This window comes from Rhipicephalus microplus, chromosome 9, assembly GCF_043290135.1.
Source record: "Rhipicephalus microplus isolate Deutch F79 chromosome 9, USDA_Rmic, whole genome shotgun sequence".
Classification (NCBI taxonomy): domain Eukaryota; kingdom Metazoa; phylum Arthropoda; class Arachnida; order Ixodida; family Ixodidae; genus Rhipicephalus; species Rhipicephalus microplus.
Window position 1 is genome coordinate 33,611,151 of NC_134708.1, and position 15,894 is coordinate 33,627,044.

Here is a 15,894-nt window from a genome sequence, read left to right on the forward strand (position 1 = left end):
TAACGCGCCCTTTAATTCATTCCCAGCAACCAGCGAAAGCTTAAAAGACTCTGCGCAGTACTGTAAATTTGAAGAATTGTTTCCTCCCTTTATCTTCCGTTCATCTGGACAACGGCAAAATCACTGCTAAGAACCACGAAAAAAGCGGTTTTGCTGAGAATAAGTGTTACAAGAGCGCAAACAGTGCCCTAAAATGACTGTCCACAACTCTTTAAATCCGAATCTGAGATTGTAAAATGCAATATCTGAGACTTGTGTCATGAAGTGACCCACTTCATTAGGGCACACCATCAAGAAGCCTTGCAACACTTTTTCCAATGACTATCAAATAGACTCATTATTACTGCCTTGTGAATCGACCACCAGTATGTTTTAGAATCGCTCAAGTACGAGCAGAGTTAGAGATTAGGGCACCGCTATAATTGCTTTCTGTCCGCTCCCGTTCCGATGAGAATGCCGAAAGCTTGATTGATTGATTGATTTTGATATGTGGGGTTTAACGTCCCAAAACCATCTTATGATTATGAGAGACGCCGTAGTGGAGGGCTCCGGAAATTTCGACCACCTGGGGTTCTTTAACGTGCACCCAAATCTGAGCACACGGGCCTACAACATTTCCGCCTCCATCGGAAATGCAGCCGCCGCAGATGGGATTCAATCCCGCGACTTGCGGGTCAGCAGCCGAGTACCTTAGCCACTAGACCACAGAACGCCGAAAGCTAAGAAAGAAGGAATGGCACAGCAAAGTGAAGATACATCATGAACATGTCCTGACGTTGAGCAGGATGAAAGTTGATCGTGAGTAAATTTGCAGGCACATGGCGGCTTCACGCGGTGGTCGCGTTAACTATGAAGCTCACGATGCTCTAACTAGCCAACGACCTAAAACTATGGCATATAACATCATCATTTGTGAAATGAAAAGGGAACGGTTTATAGCACGCTTTGAAAAATAATCGGGCATTCCAGGCCATATGATGATTCACAGTGTGTGGCTCGCGTTTTCTCAGGAGCGTCGACTATCTGGCAACAGTGCTTTCTGAACATACCGAAAAAAAAAGTGTTGCAGGGCCACTTTAACGTAACCTAACACATCTTCTCGATCTCATTCTTGTTCTCAAGTCACGAACCCTGCATAACAGAGCGAGAAAAAAAAATACTTATTCTCAGGAAACAACAGGTGTGCGCGAGGAAAGAGGGCTTTCGGGCGGATGCAAGCACTCGAGTACGGCTGCCACAAGTGCCATCACGCATAACGACGCTGACGGATGTGGCGCTAAAAGTGCTCCCCTAACCAGGAAATGAGTCCACGGACTTCGCTAGATCCGGGTTGCGTGCTTCCACACTCATCAGTTGTGTGCAGTGTTGGGGAGACACTAAGATTAGGCGTGGCGCTGAAGCTCTTTAACAGAACATGAGTTACTCGGTGGATTTGTCTATAGGTGACGCATCGGTGTGTTACATGTCGTTTTTTGTTAAATTATGAAGACAGAACGGGGTTGGGCAAATTCATGGAGCTGTTCCTGTTCATCTACGTAACTTGTCATTGGATTGCATCCTTAGCTAATTGTACGTTCCACAGCTTAACATATTGTGTACCTCAACATAATATTTTGGAAAAATATTCGCAACAATCAATATTTATAAAAATAAAAGTCTTTCCGGAAATTCTTAGCTCTTAGTTGTGAGAATCTTCAGTTTTACTCAGCTAGACAAACTTATCACATATATGCTTACCTTTAAATCAGTCTATAATTGGACTTAACCCACGTAAAGATAGTGTTGCCTAATTGAGGCTTCTTGGGGCTTTTAAGCGATTTTTTCAATTTTTTTCAGTTCCCTTCATGAATAAATTGTGATGATTTATTTCGTCTTTTTTAGTTTCAGTTAGAGTGCTCACTTTTTTGCATTGCGTGTGCTACTACAGAAACCACAAGTGCAAACGGAAATCTAAACGAGATCGACTCACTCTACTTAGAATAAAACTAAGAAAATAGGTTAACTCTTGCAGACGTCTTAGTCAAATATAAAAATAGACCGCGCTATTTTTTTTCCGGCAATATATCAGTCAATCTGGGCACTATAGGTATCGTTAACGGGGGAGACCACTCAATGGCCTGGCTCAGTTACGAAAGAAGATATATCTGAATCTAGCACCTTTTCCGTGCCTACAATTTTGTTCACATCTTTTCGCCTTCATTGCCACCATTTCCAAGAGCCATACCTTACAATGTACTGCACGGAACTGAACACAAGCACGCCTGTATGACGCATGGCAGGGGCTCAAGGGTTTACTGCCCTTGTTTATGGCTACACAGCTGGACGACCACTAAAACAGTTACGCCTTTGCCCTTTCTCGCTAAGCGCGAAAAACCTGCATGCTGACCCGTCGGGCGTTCATATCCGTCGCGCAAGTGGAACAGTGAAAATCGCTCCCATCCACGCACTCGCCCACGCACGCCTACACAGGCACCAACGCACACCATGTTGAGCGTTTCAACGCTACCGTACAGTACATGCAACTCGCATCAGCGCCACACCACTTTCCTAAACAAATTCGTCGCTCAACGAAGCCGGTAACACAGACAATTCTACAAACCACGTCACACATGGCACGAACAAACGGGCAGTGGTCAATATGGCAATGATGACTTAATGTCCCTTGTTTTAATTGTTCAGTAGTCTTCCCGATCTGTTTACAAACTACAGCGTTCTCTGTCGTAGTACGGGCATTCAGCAGCTGTGGTGGACGTCACAACCATCATCTGCTATTTGAGGAGGTTATAGAGCACTTACGCTCTAAGTTTGCTTGGAATAATCTATATTGCTTATTGTAGAGTTATTCATAGTAAAATTATCTTCATAACTCCTTACCAATGAAAACAGTTAACAGAAGCTTCCGACTACGGACTTGTAAGATATACTTGTAAGTGATTCACGCGCACGTTGTAAATCACGTCTTAGTGTACAGATGTTGCAACGTTATCGGACATTAACTATTATTTAATGAACACGGGCATAGTTTAGTGGACCAAATCATCAGCTTCCAACGCTAAGCAATAGTCCTCATTAGGTTGAGCTTACAATATACCGGTGTAACATAGTCAACATGTGCATTCATTAGCGGTTGCCAAGTATTACCAGTATATAAGCGCATATTCTTGGCGAAACATTTCACCATCTACTGCTATTTTAATAACAATGAGGAATAAATATGGTATGACAGGCGCTCCCCTACTGTACAGGTACTTTTTTGGTAAACTTGCCGTCTAGAATTCCGATGGAGGCGGAAATGTTGTAGGCCCGTGTGCTAAGATTTGGGTGCACGTTATAAAGAACCCCAGGTTGTCTAAATTTCTGGAGCCCTTCACTATGTTGTCTCACATAATCATATGGTTGTTTTGGGACACTAAACCCCACATATCAATCAATCAATTGCTGTCTAGGAAGGGAGCGAGTTGTATGACCCCTGTTGCCATCTTGCCAGTTAGAGAGACCAAATACAAATATTAGGTCGGCGCGAATTGCTTAAAGGGCGTTAAAAAAACTTCGGAGTGCTTGTTGCGTGCCAATGAAATGCTTTAATTGGAGAAAAGTAATGTTTTCTTTGTCTGCACAACGCAAATATTAACGGCCGTCTCCAAGATCAGCTTTCTCACGTGGCGTCTACCACGCCCGCACTGCCCGACAGCCGGCACTGCTGAGCATGGGCATTAAAGTAAAGGCACATTAGCGGGGCACAGGCCGGAGAAAACGCAGCTTGAGCTGTTCGCGACGGCTACGTGAACTCGTTTCTCCTTCTTTTTGCATGAATAAAGTGAACGCAAGCGAATAATTATATTTTGTCTCGGATAGTTTTGAGCAGTCCGGATTAATCGAACCCATGACCTCCATTAAAAAAGCTGGACGACGCATCCCTGCTTTTTAATGTGGGTGCTTGTGAAGCCATCGGAAGGTCGCTTCGGTGTCCCAGAAACTGGCGTCTTCTGGGCGTTTAACTGAAATATTATTTGTTGGAAGGTTTTGTTGTGATCGTAATTTTTACATGCTCTTTTTATGATTTACCATTCTCGTGGTCATCCAATGCTACGCGAAAAAAAAAACGATAGACGCCGTTATAGCAACGCCGTCCGAAACGGTGGGTGCTGTTATCTACAACTAGTACTACACGCAACAAACCTACATTTAGGCTTCACTTGGAACGCCTACTAATGCTACACGAGAAATTACAGACGCTGTTGCGCCGCCGTTTGAATATGGCCCAGTGCTGTTACGTAAAACATTACAATTACTCATTAGGCGACGGAAAAAAATTTGGTCACGGCAATTTTTTTTGCTCCTTTCGTACTGCACGCTAAAGATTGTCGTACGTTGGCCTACAATTTTGAGGCATGAAAATTTAACGCAGAGCACTCACCGGCATATCCCGGCCGACACTGGCAGCTGAACTTCACGTCCGACTCGTTCAAGCAGCGGGCACCGTGCAAGCAGGGAGACGAGAAGCAAGGGTCGTACTGGTGGCACGTCTTGCCGTAGTAACCGTCCACGCAGTGGCAGGTAAAGGTGTGAGACGAGTTGGACTCGCACACACCACCGTGGAGGCAAGCGGAAGGCTTGAGCAGGCACGGGTTGAAGTCGGAGCAGTTGCGGCCGGAGAAACCCGTGAAGCAGTCGCAGCGGTACTCGCCGTGGCTGATGTTGACGCAGGTGCCGAACGTCTTGCACGGATTCTCGGAGCACGGGTCGAAGTGCTCGCAGGCATCCCCATAGAAGCCCGGATCGCAGAGGCAACGGTAACCTGGCATCGCTTCGGTGACTTCGCAGGAGCCGTGCTTGCAGACGTTCATCTGGCAGTCTGCGACGCGAGATGGGAAATCCTACTGTCACGTTGTGGCATGATATAACACAGCGAAGATATAGATGAGGATTGAACTCGTTATATGAGCGAACACACATCCGGCAAAAGAAGTAACACACACAGCCATGGTATCGATATCAGTGATTGTCGATAATCAGATCTGTGGATCAGACGCGTTGGCTACGGCTATCATATATATTTCAGTCGCAGTAAAGTTGTGACCACGGATAGCGGGAATGCGGGATCTCGTGCCGTGCCGTAATCAACGAACACCTTTCCTAAATTAACACGTTGCGCAGCACCGGATCAGTCGGTCTGCCGTAAAAACTTATCCGTCATCACGTGCAGCGCCCGATCTGAGGGCACCGTCATCGAAGGCGCACACTGATAAGGTGCTGCGCTCGGGAGCAGTATAACCAGGCGAAGAATGAATGTGCCAAGCAGGGCCCACTGTCGGCAAAGGTAGGTTTCGTTTATGGCACTATGCGGCACGTGCTCCCGGGTTCACGATAACAGCTCTCATGATTGTACAGTCACAGAAATATTTACGTATAGAAAATACATTTCTGTGTCACCACCTCACGTCGGAGCAAAGCTCTGCAAAATTGTCGCGGGCGCCTGGGCATGTTGGCGTGAATTTCCGCTCACCCTTTTTAGAACCTAAATAAGTCATACGGCGTCGAACCACAGAAAGGATTGCCGCTCGAGAATGATAGCAAAGATTACGGTGACAGTTCGTTCTAGTAAAGTTAGTGGTGGCACATTCGTTGATTGAAACGTATTCCGTGCATGCATTCCGACAGGCACAACTGGTAACAGTTACGAGTGCTGTGGAAAATGTATGAGCCGCTAAGGTAACACAAGAAATGATTGCCGGTGAGCGATGGCACTGTGGGAGCTTAGTGACTAGCTAACTTTTGGGCTCAGCACGTGGTTCTGTATCTTTGACTACGGCAGCTATGAAATAAAAGAAGTACAGATTTCATGTATTTCGAGGTCTTGGTCTATGGTATTGACAACCAATTAACCTATTCCTAACGGCTACATTGTTGCAATGAAACATTAAAATCTGATGTTGACGAAATGTTAGAATTTTTTCAACATTCACAGGTCCATAGAAAAGGTGTGCTAGGGCAGACGCACGCAACATCCTATTATGGACAGTTTCCTAGAATGTGCTGTAGCGCCTCCTCGTCACGACAGGCAACGCAAACAGCATTGTGGACCTTTCCAATCGAAATGACTATAATTACGTGAATGCCATTTCTAGCCAGAAGTGGTAGAAGAGAGTGACCTCTCTCTGATGGATGCCAGTTGGCATACAGACATACATAAAATAGGATAGGCAGCGTTGGCTATTGCACTGGTTGGCTTGGCTGCCTGTCGAACACCATAGCAGCTAAAGACGACGATGGCAGTATTTAAGTTTTTAAAAGGAACAAACTTGGACAACCTGTTGTGAATGTGGTGTCGAATACCACGCAGAATCGACAGACAGCGATTGACAATGTGTGCACCATGTTATGTGTCGTCTTTGTCTGTTTTCAATCTTTCAATCTGCCCAATCCCGTTCCTAAGCGTAGAGTAACAAGCCGATTGTGCTCAACTGGTTAACCTGTCTGCCTTTTATCCTATTTATTCTCTCAATGCTTATGGCCAATCACTCACTAACTCATATATATTGATTGACCTGTGGTAGACTCACAGTCGATGCGCGTGGCGAATCGGTCAATGGGACTTCCGATGCCCTCCTCTCGGCCGTTCCAGGCGTACACCCGGTACTCGTAATCAGTCCAGGATCGCAGTCCGTGCACCGGGACACACTTGTCCACGGCGCCCGTGGTGACGTTGACGTACGAGGTGACGTTCTCCGGCGTCGCTCTGTATTTGACCACGTAGCCGGAAACGTTACCGAACAGAGGTCGCTGCCAGCAAATGCGCACGCTCGTCTCGTTCAACACGACGGCGCGCGTGTTCTGCGGATCTGGGAAAACAGCGAAAGAGTGCCCGAAAAATCAGGATCGCACATCACTAACACTCGCGCCTAGACGTAAAACAAAGTGATAACACACAGATAAAACTGTTTCACCTGAAGTACAACATCTTAGTTCCAAAGGAAAGAGTTCGTTTGATTTATTGCTGATGATCAATCGACAGCTATGAGACCTTAAACGTAGAAACCGCGAAGGTAAAAAGACTTTACGGTGAAGATTCTGAAAGTGTTGGTGAAATGTGGGTACGACTTAACGGCAAAACAGGTGCAAACCGTGATTAAACAAAAAGGGAGGCACATCATGCCAAAGGGGGTGCCTTGACGTGTCTAGTAGCCCCGCCGCGGTGGTCTAGTGGCTAAGGTACTCGGCTGCTGACCCGCAGGTCGCGCGGGTTCGAATCCCGGCTGCGGCGGCTGCATTTCCGATGGAGGCGGAAATGATGTAGGCCCGTGTGCTCAGATTTGGGTGCACGTTAAAGAACCCCAGGTGGTCTAAATTTCCGGAGCCCTCCACTACGGCGTCTCTCATAATCATATAGTGGTTTTGGGACGTTAAACCCCACATATCAGTATCATTGACGTGTCTAGTAGAAATGGCACTTGTTCAGGATCCCCTCCCCCTTCATAATTTAGGACGAGTGCCCATTTTGCCACATATCTCGCCTCTGTCAGACAAGACACGTCCTTCTTTATTACATAAAGGTGTCGGAACGGAAGATACTTGCAAGTAGTCACGACCAATTATTACTGAAATTGCATTTAAAAAATTCAGCGGCTTCCACGTGCCTTGTTAATTCATGCTATGCAAAGCGTGCGGATGAAAGGTCAGTATGTTATTTTTTTTATTGAGCATGACGTTATGCAGCGACGCTAAATATATGATCAAATCCACGCTCAGACATACGTTAAACGGCTGCGATTGTAATATATGAGCAGTTGTTTACAGTTGCGTAACGTTGCTATCAGCAACATGATTATTAGCAGCACCACAAGCGGTAAGTTGATATGAAGCGCTGGTATTTGTTGTGGAGCTCGCGCGGGTGGTAGCCCTCAACACTGATACACAAATAAACTTCAGTGGATGGCGCCTAGCAACAATTTACGCTAAGCCGACATGACGGCTGTATTATAGAAGTACATATGTAACGTTTATAAAATCAGATAGCCAGCATCTAGTGAACGGCCCACAAAAAAGCGAGCCATTGTAGATTGTACTTGTAGCAGCTCTGCTACGAAAGCCAAATCGGAAATCGAAGACGCCTTCGAGTCACTCAGCATATCAATTGGAGTCATCAAGGCTACGCTTGATGGCCTCGTGGAAGGTTTCATTTCACTCAGTTTCCGACACAACGAACTTGACAAGCATGCATTCTCCGTGAGTCAAACCACACAGCTTACTAAGGGTGGTGGGGAACAAATATATAGTTCCTACTAAGGGTGGTGGGGAACAAATACTAGTTCCGCCTCAGCCGAATAGACAGCGGCTGCATATCGCGGCATCTTCTACAACCAACTAGCCTTGAATCGAATTGATAGCAGAAAATTACAAGCTGATCAGAATTTGGCAGTGAAACTGCAGGGGATTGGTCCCAGAGCAAGAGGAATGTCCTCCGACAGTTGATCCGCTTGAGTCAGAAAAACCCACCTGTCATCCTTCTAGAAGAAACGTTCGGTCTCACTATAGAATACAAGGCGAACACGATTCACGATGAAGAGAAAAGTGCCAACAGCATCCTTGTAAGCAACAGAAGCACTTTTATCTATCACAACATAAACGATCAGTTGAGAAAAGTAGAGTGGTCCGTAACAGAAATCATAGCTATATAGTAATCTAAACAAGGACAACATTTTCGTACTCACTATATATAGGACGCCTTCGGGTTTAAGGCAGACATTCGCGGCGATCATTGCGAAGGCGGCTAGCAAGGCAAGAAACGTAGGTGCTCAAATCATAGCTCTCAACTTTAATGTCTGTTTGAAAAAGTTGTCAACGATTTAGAGTACCTGGTATTTTACTATGAGAGAGCGAGAAGCCGTCCCTTGAGCCCCTCGCACTGCCTCTTACACATCGGGCGTGGAGACACCCACATAATACCCACAAATGCATCGACCTATCGCAAAGTGCAGCCAACCATAACCTTAATTTATTCGCTGATCGGGCTTTCCCCTCTAGAATTGGTAATTAGTATTCTGGCGACTCTGCGCCGAATCTTACACTTGTTAAAATTGTCAATTTCAAGACCTGGTAAAACTTGTTGACCTCATTGACGGATAATGGTAGTGATCACCACATCTTAGCAACTAGCATGTGCGCGCCGCCTCCGGAGGCGGCGCACAAATAAGGGCTCCCTTGCTACAACGACATGGTGCTGCAATCTACGCGTTCTAAAAGAAAAATCGCTTCTTGATATCGCTGCCAAATGGCGTCCATATGACACACAGCGAACGCAGTGCCTTAGAAGACTATTGTCTTTTTTGTTCTCACATTTACACATGGAAGTCTGGGAAGCATATCGAAGGACTCGACCGGGGGGGGGGGGGGGAGCCATGGCAGCTGTGCTTTTGTGCATGCTTGAATTTTTTCACATCTATGAACGCGAAGGCCCAGAGCGAATTCATCAGCTTCGTCTTTGCATATTATTTCATGTATTCAGATTAATTTTTGAACCGCTACGTGTAAGTAAGAGTGCGCACATTCCTTGTGAGTGAAGCCATAAACTTTTGTATGGAGTCGCGCAGGCTTTTCGTGTCTGTCACGAATTTGCTTGTGTGTATACGCTTACACTAAGGCTTCCATGTCACTGCGCCAATGCGCGTTTTTGTTGTGTGAAAACATGCGTGTGCTTCAGCGCGTGTGTTTGCGCGCACTTCCGTGTGTATTACCGCTCCCGTATTTTAGCGCGCGCATGCGCGAGTGTGCGTGACTACGTGGGCGTGCGTTTGCACACACAGAGCACACACACACACTCAGGCCAGCCGCTTCCCTTGGTGTACACTTCGCCTGTGTCACTCCACCCCTTCCCCACCGCTCTTTTTTGGAATCCTCGGCTGCGTCGGCGCCTTTCCTGTCACTCCGTTCGCCAAACACGGCGCGTTTCGAGAGACGTAAAAGCGCCTCTCGAGGGCAAAGACGCCCGTACGGTGAGAGTTGGCGTAGGTGGGCGCGGCCGTGCCAGTGAAAAGGTGTACACACTGCGAGAGATGTGAGACACGTACGAAAAGAAGGAAAATGGCAATAGCGAAATAGGAGCGGCGTCAGCAACGGCTGACTCGGCAAACAAGAGCGACTCGGCGTCCACAGTGGCAGCCTGGCGAAAGGCATCGCGTAGCTTCGCAGGCACTGGCGTTGCAGCAGCGATGCGCTATGGCTTGTGTTGACTCTTTTTTTTTTTTCGTCGTTATATGGCGTAGCTCTCAGTATGTCTTCTTTCAGCAGCTTTTCTGCCTCAGTGACACTTATTTCGACGCACGAGCCATCGTACCTGTTTGCGCTTCTATGGCAACATCCCTGCTCTCCAGCAATCTTTTGCAGCTGACAAGTTACCTTTTCGCGGGTCACTCAGGTTCTTCTTTTAGTGTTTTTTAAATGCGAAGCATTTCTTGGAAAACTTCGGTGACTTTGAGCGTATCTATCTATCTATCTATCTATCTATCTATCTATCTATCTATCTATCTATCTATATATATATATATATAAATATATATATATATATATATATATATATATATATATATATATATATATATATATATATATATATATATATATATATATATATATATATATATATATATATATATATATATAGCCGCCTACGACTTTTAGATCTCTTGGACGTTTGGATAATGGTATCAATACCAAACCTGGTATGATATACCATGACTGTATGACAAACATAACTGACTAGTTATAACACGAAAATCATGACATTCATGTCATAAATGTCAGGATTTACATGTCGTGGTTTTGCTGCTCTTGCGGTAATTTCATTCACACGATATGTTGCAAAACTGGTGTGGCATAACATGACTGCATGGTGAACCCAAGTGATAGACCATGGAAATCATGATATGATTTTCATGATAGAACATAAAAATCATGATATGCGTGTTATGTAGCAAAATCACTACATGCCACACTCATGGTGTGCTCGCGGCCATTTCGCTAGCTTTGCATATACCGAATTTTGTATCACGGGACGTGAATGGATGACGAAGGTATGTGACTGGTGCAAACATGATAATCATGAGATCCGTGTCATGTAAAAACATGACTATACGCTACGCTCTTGACGCGCTCGTGGTCATTTCACTAGATTCACATGCACCAAATTCAGTATTACATGACGCGAACGGACGACATAGGTAACTGACCCGTCCGAACATGACTACGTCCCACATTCGTGATGCACTCGCGGCCGCTTCGCTACCTTCACATATGCCAAAACTTGATATTACGTCACGTAAATGGATAGCGAAGGTATGTGATTGGTGCAAACACGATAATGATGAGATGCGTGTCATGTAAGAACATTAGTACACGCCACACTCAAGGCGCCTATACACTTCGACGTGAAAAGGCGCGCATGCGCGCCGGCGATCGTTTTATCGCGTCACGCCGGTGATGCCACGCCAGGCGCCGATATCCCCCTAGTAGAAACCAGCGGATATGCCTACTGACCTTCATCGTGGATCTGTATGCCATATACTTTGCAGGCGCGCGCCCCACTGAGTTGCTTTGACGCATACGTGTTTGAGCGCACACGGCTTGGTCGCGAAGAGAGGCAGACGTGGTGCTAAGTAACGTCGTCGGCGCGAAATGCAGCATGTCGCATTTCGCGCTGGTTGCTATCGGGCTTCGCCGACGGACGCTGGTCGCGCCGGTCACGCCTGGAGTCACACTATGGAGTGCTCGCGTTTTGCTGGAGTGGCTAGCTCCACACGTATCGCGGGAAGTGAATAGACGACGAAGGTAAATTACACGTCCAAACCTGATAATCGCAATATGCGTTTCCTGTAGAACATGACTACATGCTACGCTCGCAGCGTTCTCGCGGCTGTCTCTTTAGTTCCACTTATACCAAGTTCGGTATTACGTGACGTGAATTAACGATGAATGTAATTACACGTCCGAATATGACAATCATGACATGGATTTTACGTCAAATATGACTACATGCTACGCTCATAGCACGCTCGTGGCCATTTCACTAGCTCCACATATGCCAAAGTTGGTATCAGGTAACATTAATAGATGACGAAGGTAAATGAAACGTCCGAACATGATAATCATGACATGGCAGTCATGTGCGGCTTAATTTACTTCCGCCTCTTAACGTTGTGCTGATTTTAAAGGGACCTATCACCCTTCCTCATTTGTGCTTCGCATATCATCGATTCCCACTGTACGCAGGATCTGCCTTTTTTTTAATTATTGACACAGCAGACTGTTTTCAAGCTTAAATTCCTATAACGGGCATTCGCTTATTTTTTTATATAGTCCCTTCTTCGACACTGCAGCGAAATTCTCTTAATCTTTTTTAGCTGACAATTTCACTCGTTATTTCGCTTATTGCTGCTCTTTCAGGGCTATACCTTTTTGTGTGCGCGTTATTATTGAAATAGGCGTATATAGTGTTCTCAACTCTGAGTTCGTATAACAAGTATGCACTTTTCTTCTTATTTGTCTATACATTGTGTTATGGCACCGAAGCAGGCTCTGGCTTATTGATTAGAGCTAACGTTGAGATAGGTAGAAGTGCATTACGCTAATGAGGAGGCCCTCTGTTGGGTCAATGGTAGAGCTATATAATTGTCGATGAATACGAAGTGCTACCTTAATACTCATACTTCCCTTGTTTTATCCTATTTGCCATTCTATTTTCGCAAAGGAAAGGTATCACAATCCAAACAAACCAACGCAATTGCTCTGTTTTGTTTTTTTCTTGTCGAGCTTTAGTGTGAGACTTCGTTTACCCCCGGGACCGTATTCCCGTTTGCGTTGGCTTTTGTTCATACCCCCCCCCCCCCTCCCAACTTTTGTTTTTTGCGAGTTCAAGCTTTTCTACGTTGTGGGGTTTTTTTTCTCTGGGTCAATTTACAGAGTGGTATAATATAATTAGGACTTTAATGTCGCAAATATCCGACGCTGAACATGCCAGAACGGTTTGCTGCCACGCTATTCGATATTCAGCGCTACTTTTACACCCTGCACTTTCAACGACGATAATTTTTATTTTTTTTCTGAAATTCCAGATGTGCTGGTCGAGTCTTGCCTTTCTGTTTTAGCGTAAGCAGTGTTGGTCCTTTTTCCTACTGAGAATTTTTTATACATTTAACGCGCATACTGAATGGCTCATTCGATATGCACTGCACTGGAGCAACTGTCTCTGTGAATCTTCAGAAGAATTCCGAGTCTCAGAAGGACTTCAGTGTCTTGAGTCAGTTTACCCTGTTTCAGTTGAAGGACTTCATTTTAGCCCAATGAAGTCATTTCTATCACAGTTTTCTTCAATAAAATCGAGGTGTCTAGCGTCACTGTTATTTTGGGGGGGGGGGGGGGGGATGGTTTTGGCCATGAGGACACTTGTCTATCACTACCACCGTCCGTAAAAGCGACTGGCAGGTTTACGCGAGTCCTAATGCTTACAGGTCTGATGGAGCATATGCATGTATACGTTTTTGTATTAACTACTAGGTTCCTGTTTGTTGCTGGTGAGGCTTTATAATACTATTGCACAATTGTCAGCGATTCTTCTTTGCTTTAATTCACGCTCATGTGCACGTGTTTTACGTCAACATGTAGTTGCGGCGCGTTGGTTTTCAATCGCTTGTACAAGCATCACTGTAAGAGAGCAATGGCAGATGTGTTACGAATTTTAGTTACACACGAATTGAGCTTCTTTCTTCATTTTTTTTGTGTCAGTATCAATGCAATTATATTTGTATGGCCGACTCGAACGTAGCCTTTCTCTTCAGTAAAACTTCATTTGAGCCTACAGTTGGTACATATTGCTGAAATGAAAATACCAGTGCTAACACACAAGACGCCAACAGCACTAGTGAGGGTAGAGTCTCTTCTACTTGGGGTGTCGTGTGTCCGCACTGTTAACTTTAGTTCAAGACTACCTTCTCATGCTTTCAAACATAGACAAGTAATAAAATAAAAGACCAAGCCTCTTCTCTGACCCGACTTAACGCGCAGGTAAGAGCATTTGAATAAATCCTCTTTTGTCAGATTTGTGTGCACGTTAAAGAACCCCAGGTGGTCAAAATTTCCGGAGCCCTCCGCTACGGCGTCTCTCATAATCATATGGTGATGTTGGGACGTTAAACCCACCATATCAATCCTCTTTTGCCATGGAAATTTTCCGGGCAACTACGAATGAACAGCGCCTGCAAAAAGGTGACGTGGCAGAAGTTGATGATTTGCATCTATAGAGTGACGCGGCGTTAAGGACACCCAAGCCAGAAAGAAAAGAAGCGACCAGACCAGTCGCTATGAAGGTGGTATTATATTACTTTAAAATGTGACGCTACATCAGTTTGCCAGCGGACTTGAGGTCAAAGTTTGATAAATTTGTTAGTGCAACACTATCAGAGATGAAGCTTTAACTTACTGCCACGCGCGTTTTTTTTTTTTTTTTGACTTTTCCTCTATTCGGTTTGCGCCTGCAAAGCTTGTCAGCACAAACCACGTCTTCGGTGTTAGAGAAGCTTCACGATTGTTGTAGTTGCTTCTGTTAAGATTGCGCGCTAGACGCGAACGTTCGAGCTTATTACAGAGCTTGCGCGACAAGTGATTAGGGTGGGAAATTTGCTGGTTGATGTATATGAGGCGGCGTGTTCCAGGGATGACCAGTTTTATTGATCACCGTCACCCTATTCGCCGATATCAGCATACAGAGCATACTGCGTGCAATACGGGGTGTAGCTTGAGTTTGTATCCCTGCCACAAGTTCTGTCGAATAATGTTTCATTGTGAAAACGTCGACTGCTGCCTTTGTCAACGTCCCAACTGCGTGACAATACGAGAACTAGGGCATATCCACGACTGATATTTTTATCTAGTCAACGTCTCCTAAATTGCGTCGTGTCGATACAGTTTAACGCAATACCATTAAAGTGAAAGTCTTAGATGTCCTCATAAAACCCGAAAACTGATCATCTGCGCGGGAATAGGGTGGCGTGAGCCCGAGTGACGTAATAAATTGTCGTCTCGTGATGACGTCGCCATGTCACGTAGCGATTACGTCACTGGAGACCAATAGTTGTGTAGTGATAATAAGGTCATCATAACGTCATCAGATTGCTTATCGTCGCTTGGTGAATGGTGTTAAATATTGTGTGAACGAGAAAGAGCGCTACTATCAATCATTAATAGAGGATCAGTGTCCGGAATAAAGAAGAGGTCGACCGGTGGGCTCCGCCATGGGCATGGCGGCTCGTCCTTTGCTCTATAAATGGTATGCCTAGATTGTATGTATTTCAAGTCCACGTGAGGGGCAAAAAGCATCTAGTTCTTCTAATCACAGAGGCCATGCAAAGTTACTTTGGGTGTGGGGAGAGACGACGACGAAGTGTCTCTTCATAGAACGCTTCTGCTTTCGGCTCCGAGCATTGTTATCAAGTTTTTCGCTTTCTACGGGAGACGCTGCTCCCTGCCCCAAGGCGACGGACGCGGAGTCATCCACTGGTCCGCCCAGCCAGAGGTCTGCTATGGCGAGCTCCTCGGTAAATCAGCGCGCCTGGCCCAGAACCAGTGAGGCCAACGGTGATAGTCACTGCATCATGGCTGTGGACGTGGAGCCTTCTGCGGCTATGTCCGACCATAGACCACCTTTGGCAAGCTCGTCGCGGAAACGAAGCACCTGTTCGAGCACCAGCGAGGACACGGAACTGTACTCGGCCACTGGCGACGACTCGTCGGATGACGACTTCGAGACCGTGAGAAGCAGGAAGGCCAAAAGAAGAAGTATCAAGTCGTCTTCACCAGCAGGGACATTAACGTCTCAGTCAAAAGGAGAATGCTGGCCGCACACCA

At 45.7% G+C, this 15,894-nt stretch overlaps 1 protein-coding gene across 2 annotated transcripts in view; it reads right to left on the reverse strand.

The window, feature by feature from the left end:
• LOC119163685 (uncharacterized) overlaps positions 1 to 15,894 on the reverse strand; it is a 295,971-nt gene that overhangs the window by 34,088 nt on the left and 245,989 nt on the right. For both annotated transcript variants that reach the window (XM_075873441.1, XM_075873442.1), the window contains exons 5-6: positions 6,564 to 6,842; positions 4,418 to 4,855 (exon numbers count right to left, since the gene is read on the reverse strand). In XM_075873441.1, the coding sequence (XP_075729556.1) occupies positions 4,418 to 4,855; positions 6,564 to 6,842 (717 nt within the window). The remainder of the gene's footprint in view (positions 1 to 4,417; positions 4,856 to 6,563; positions 6,843 to 15,894) is intronic.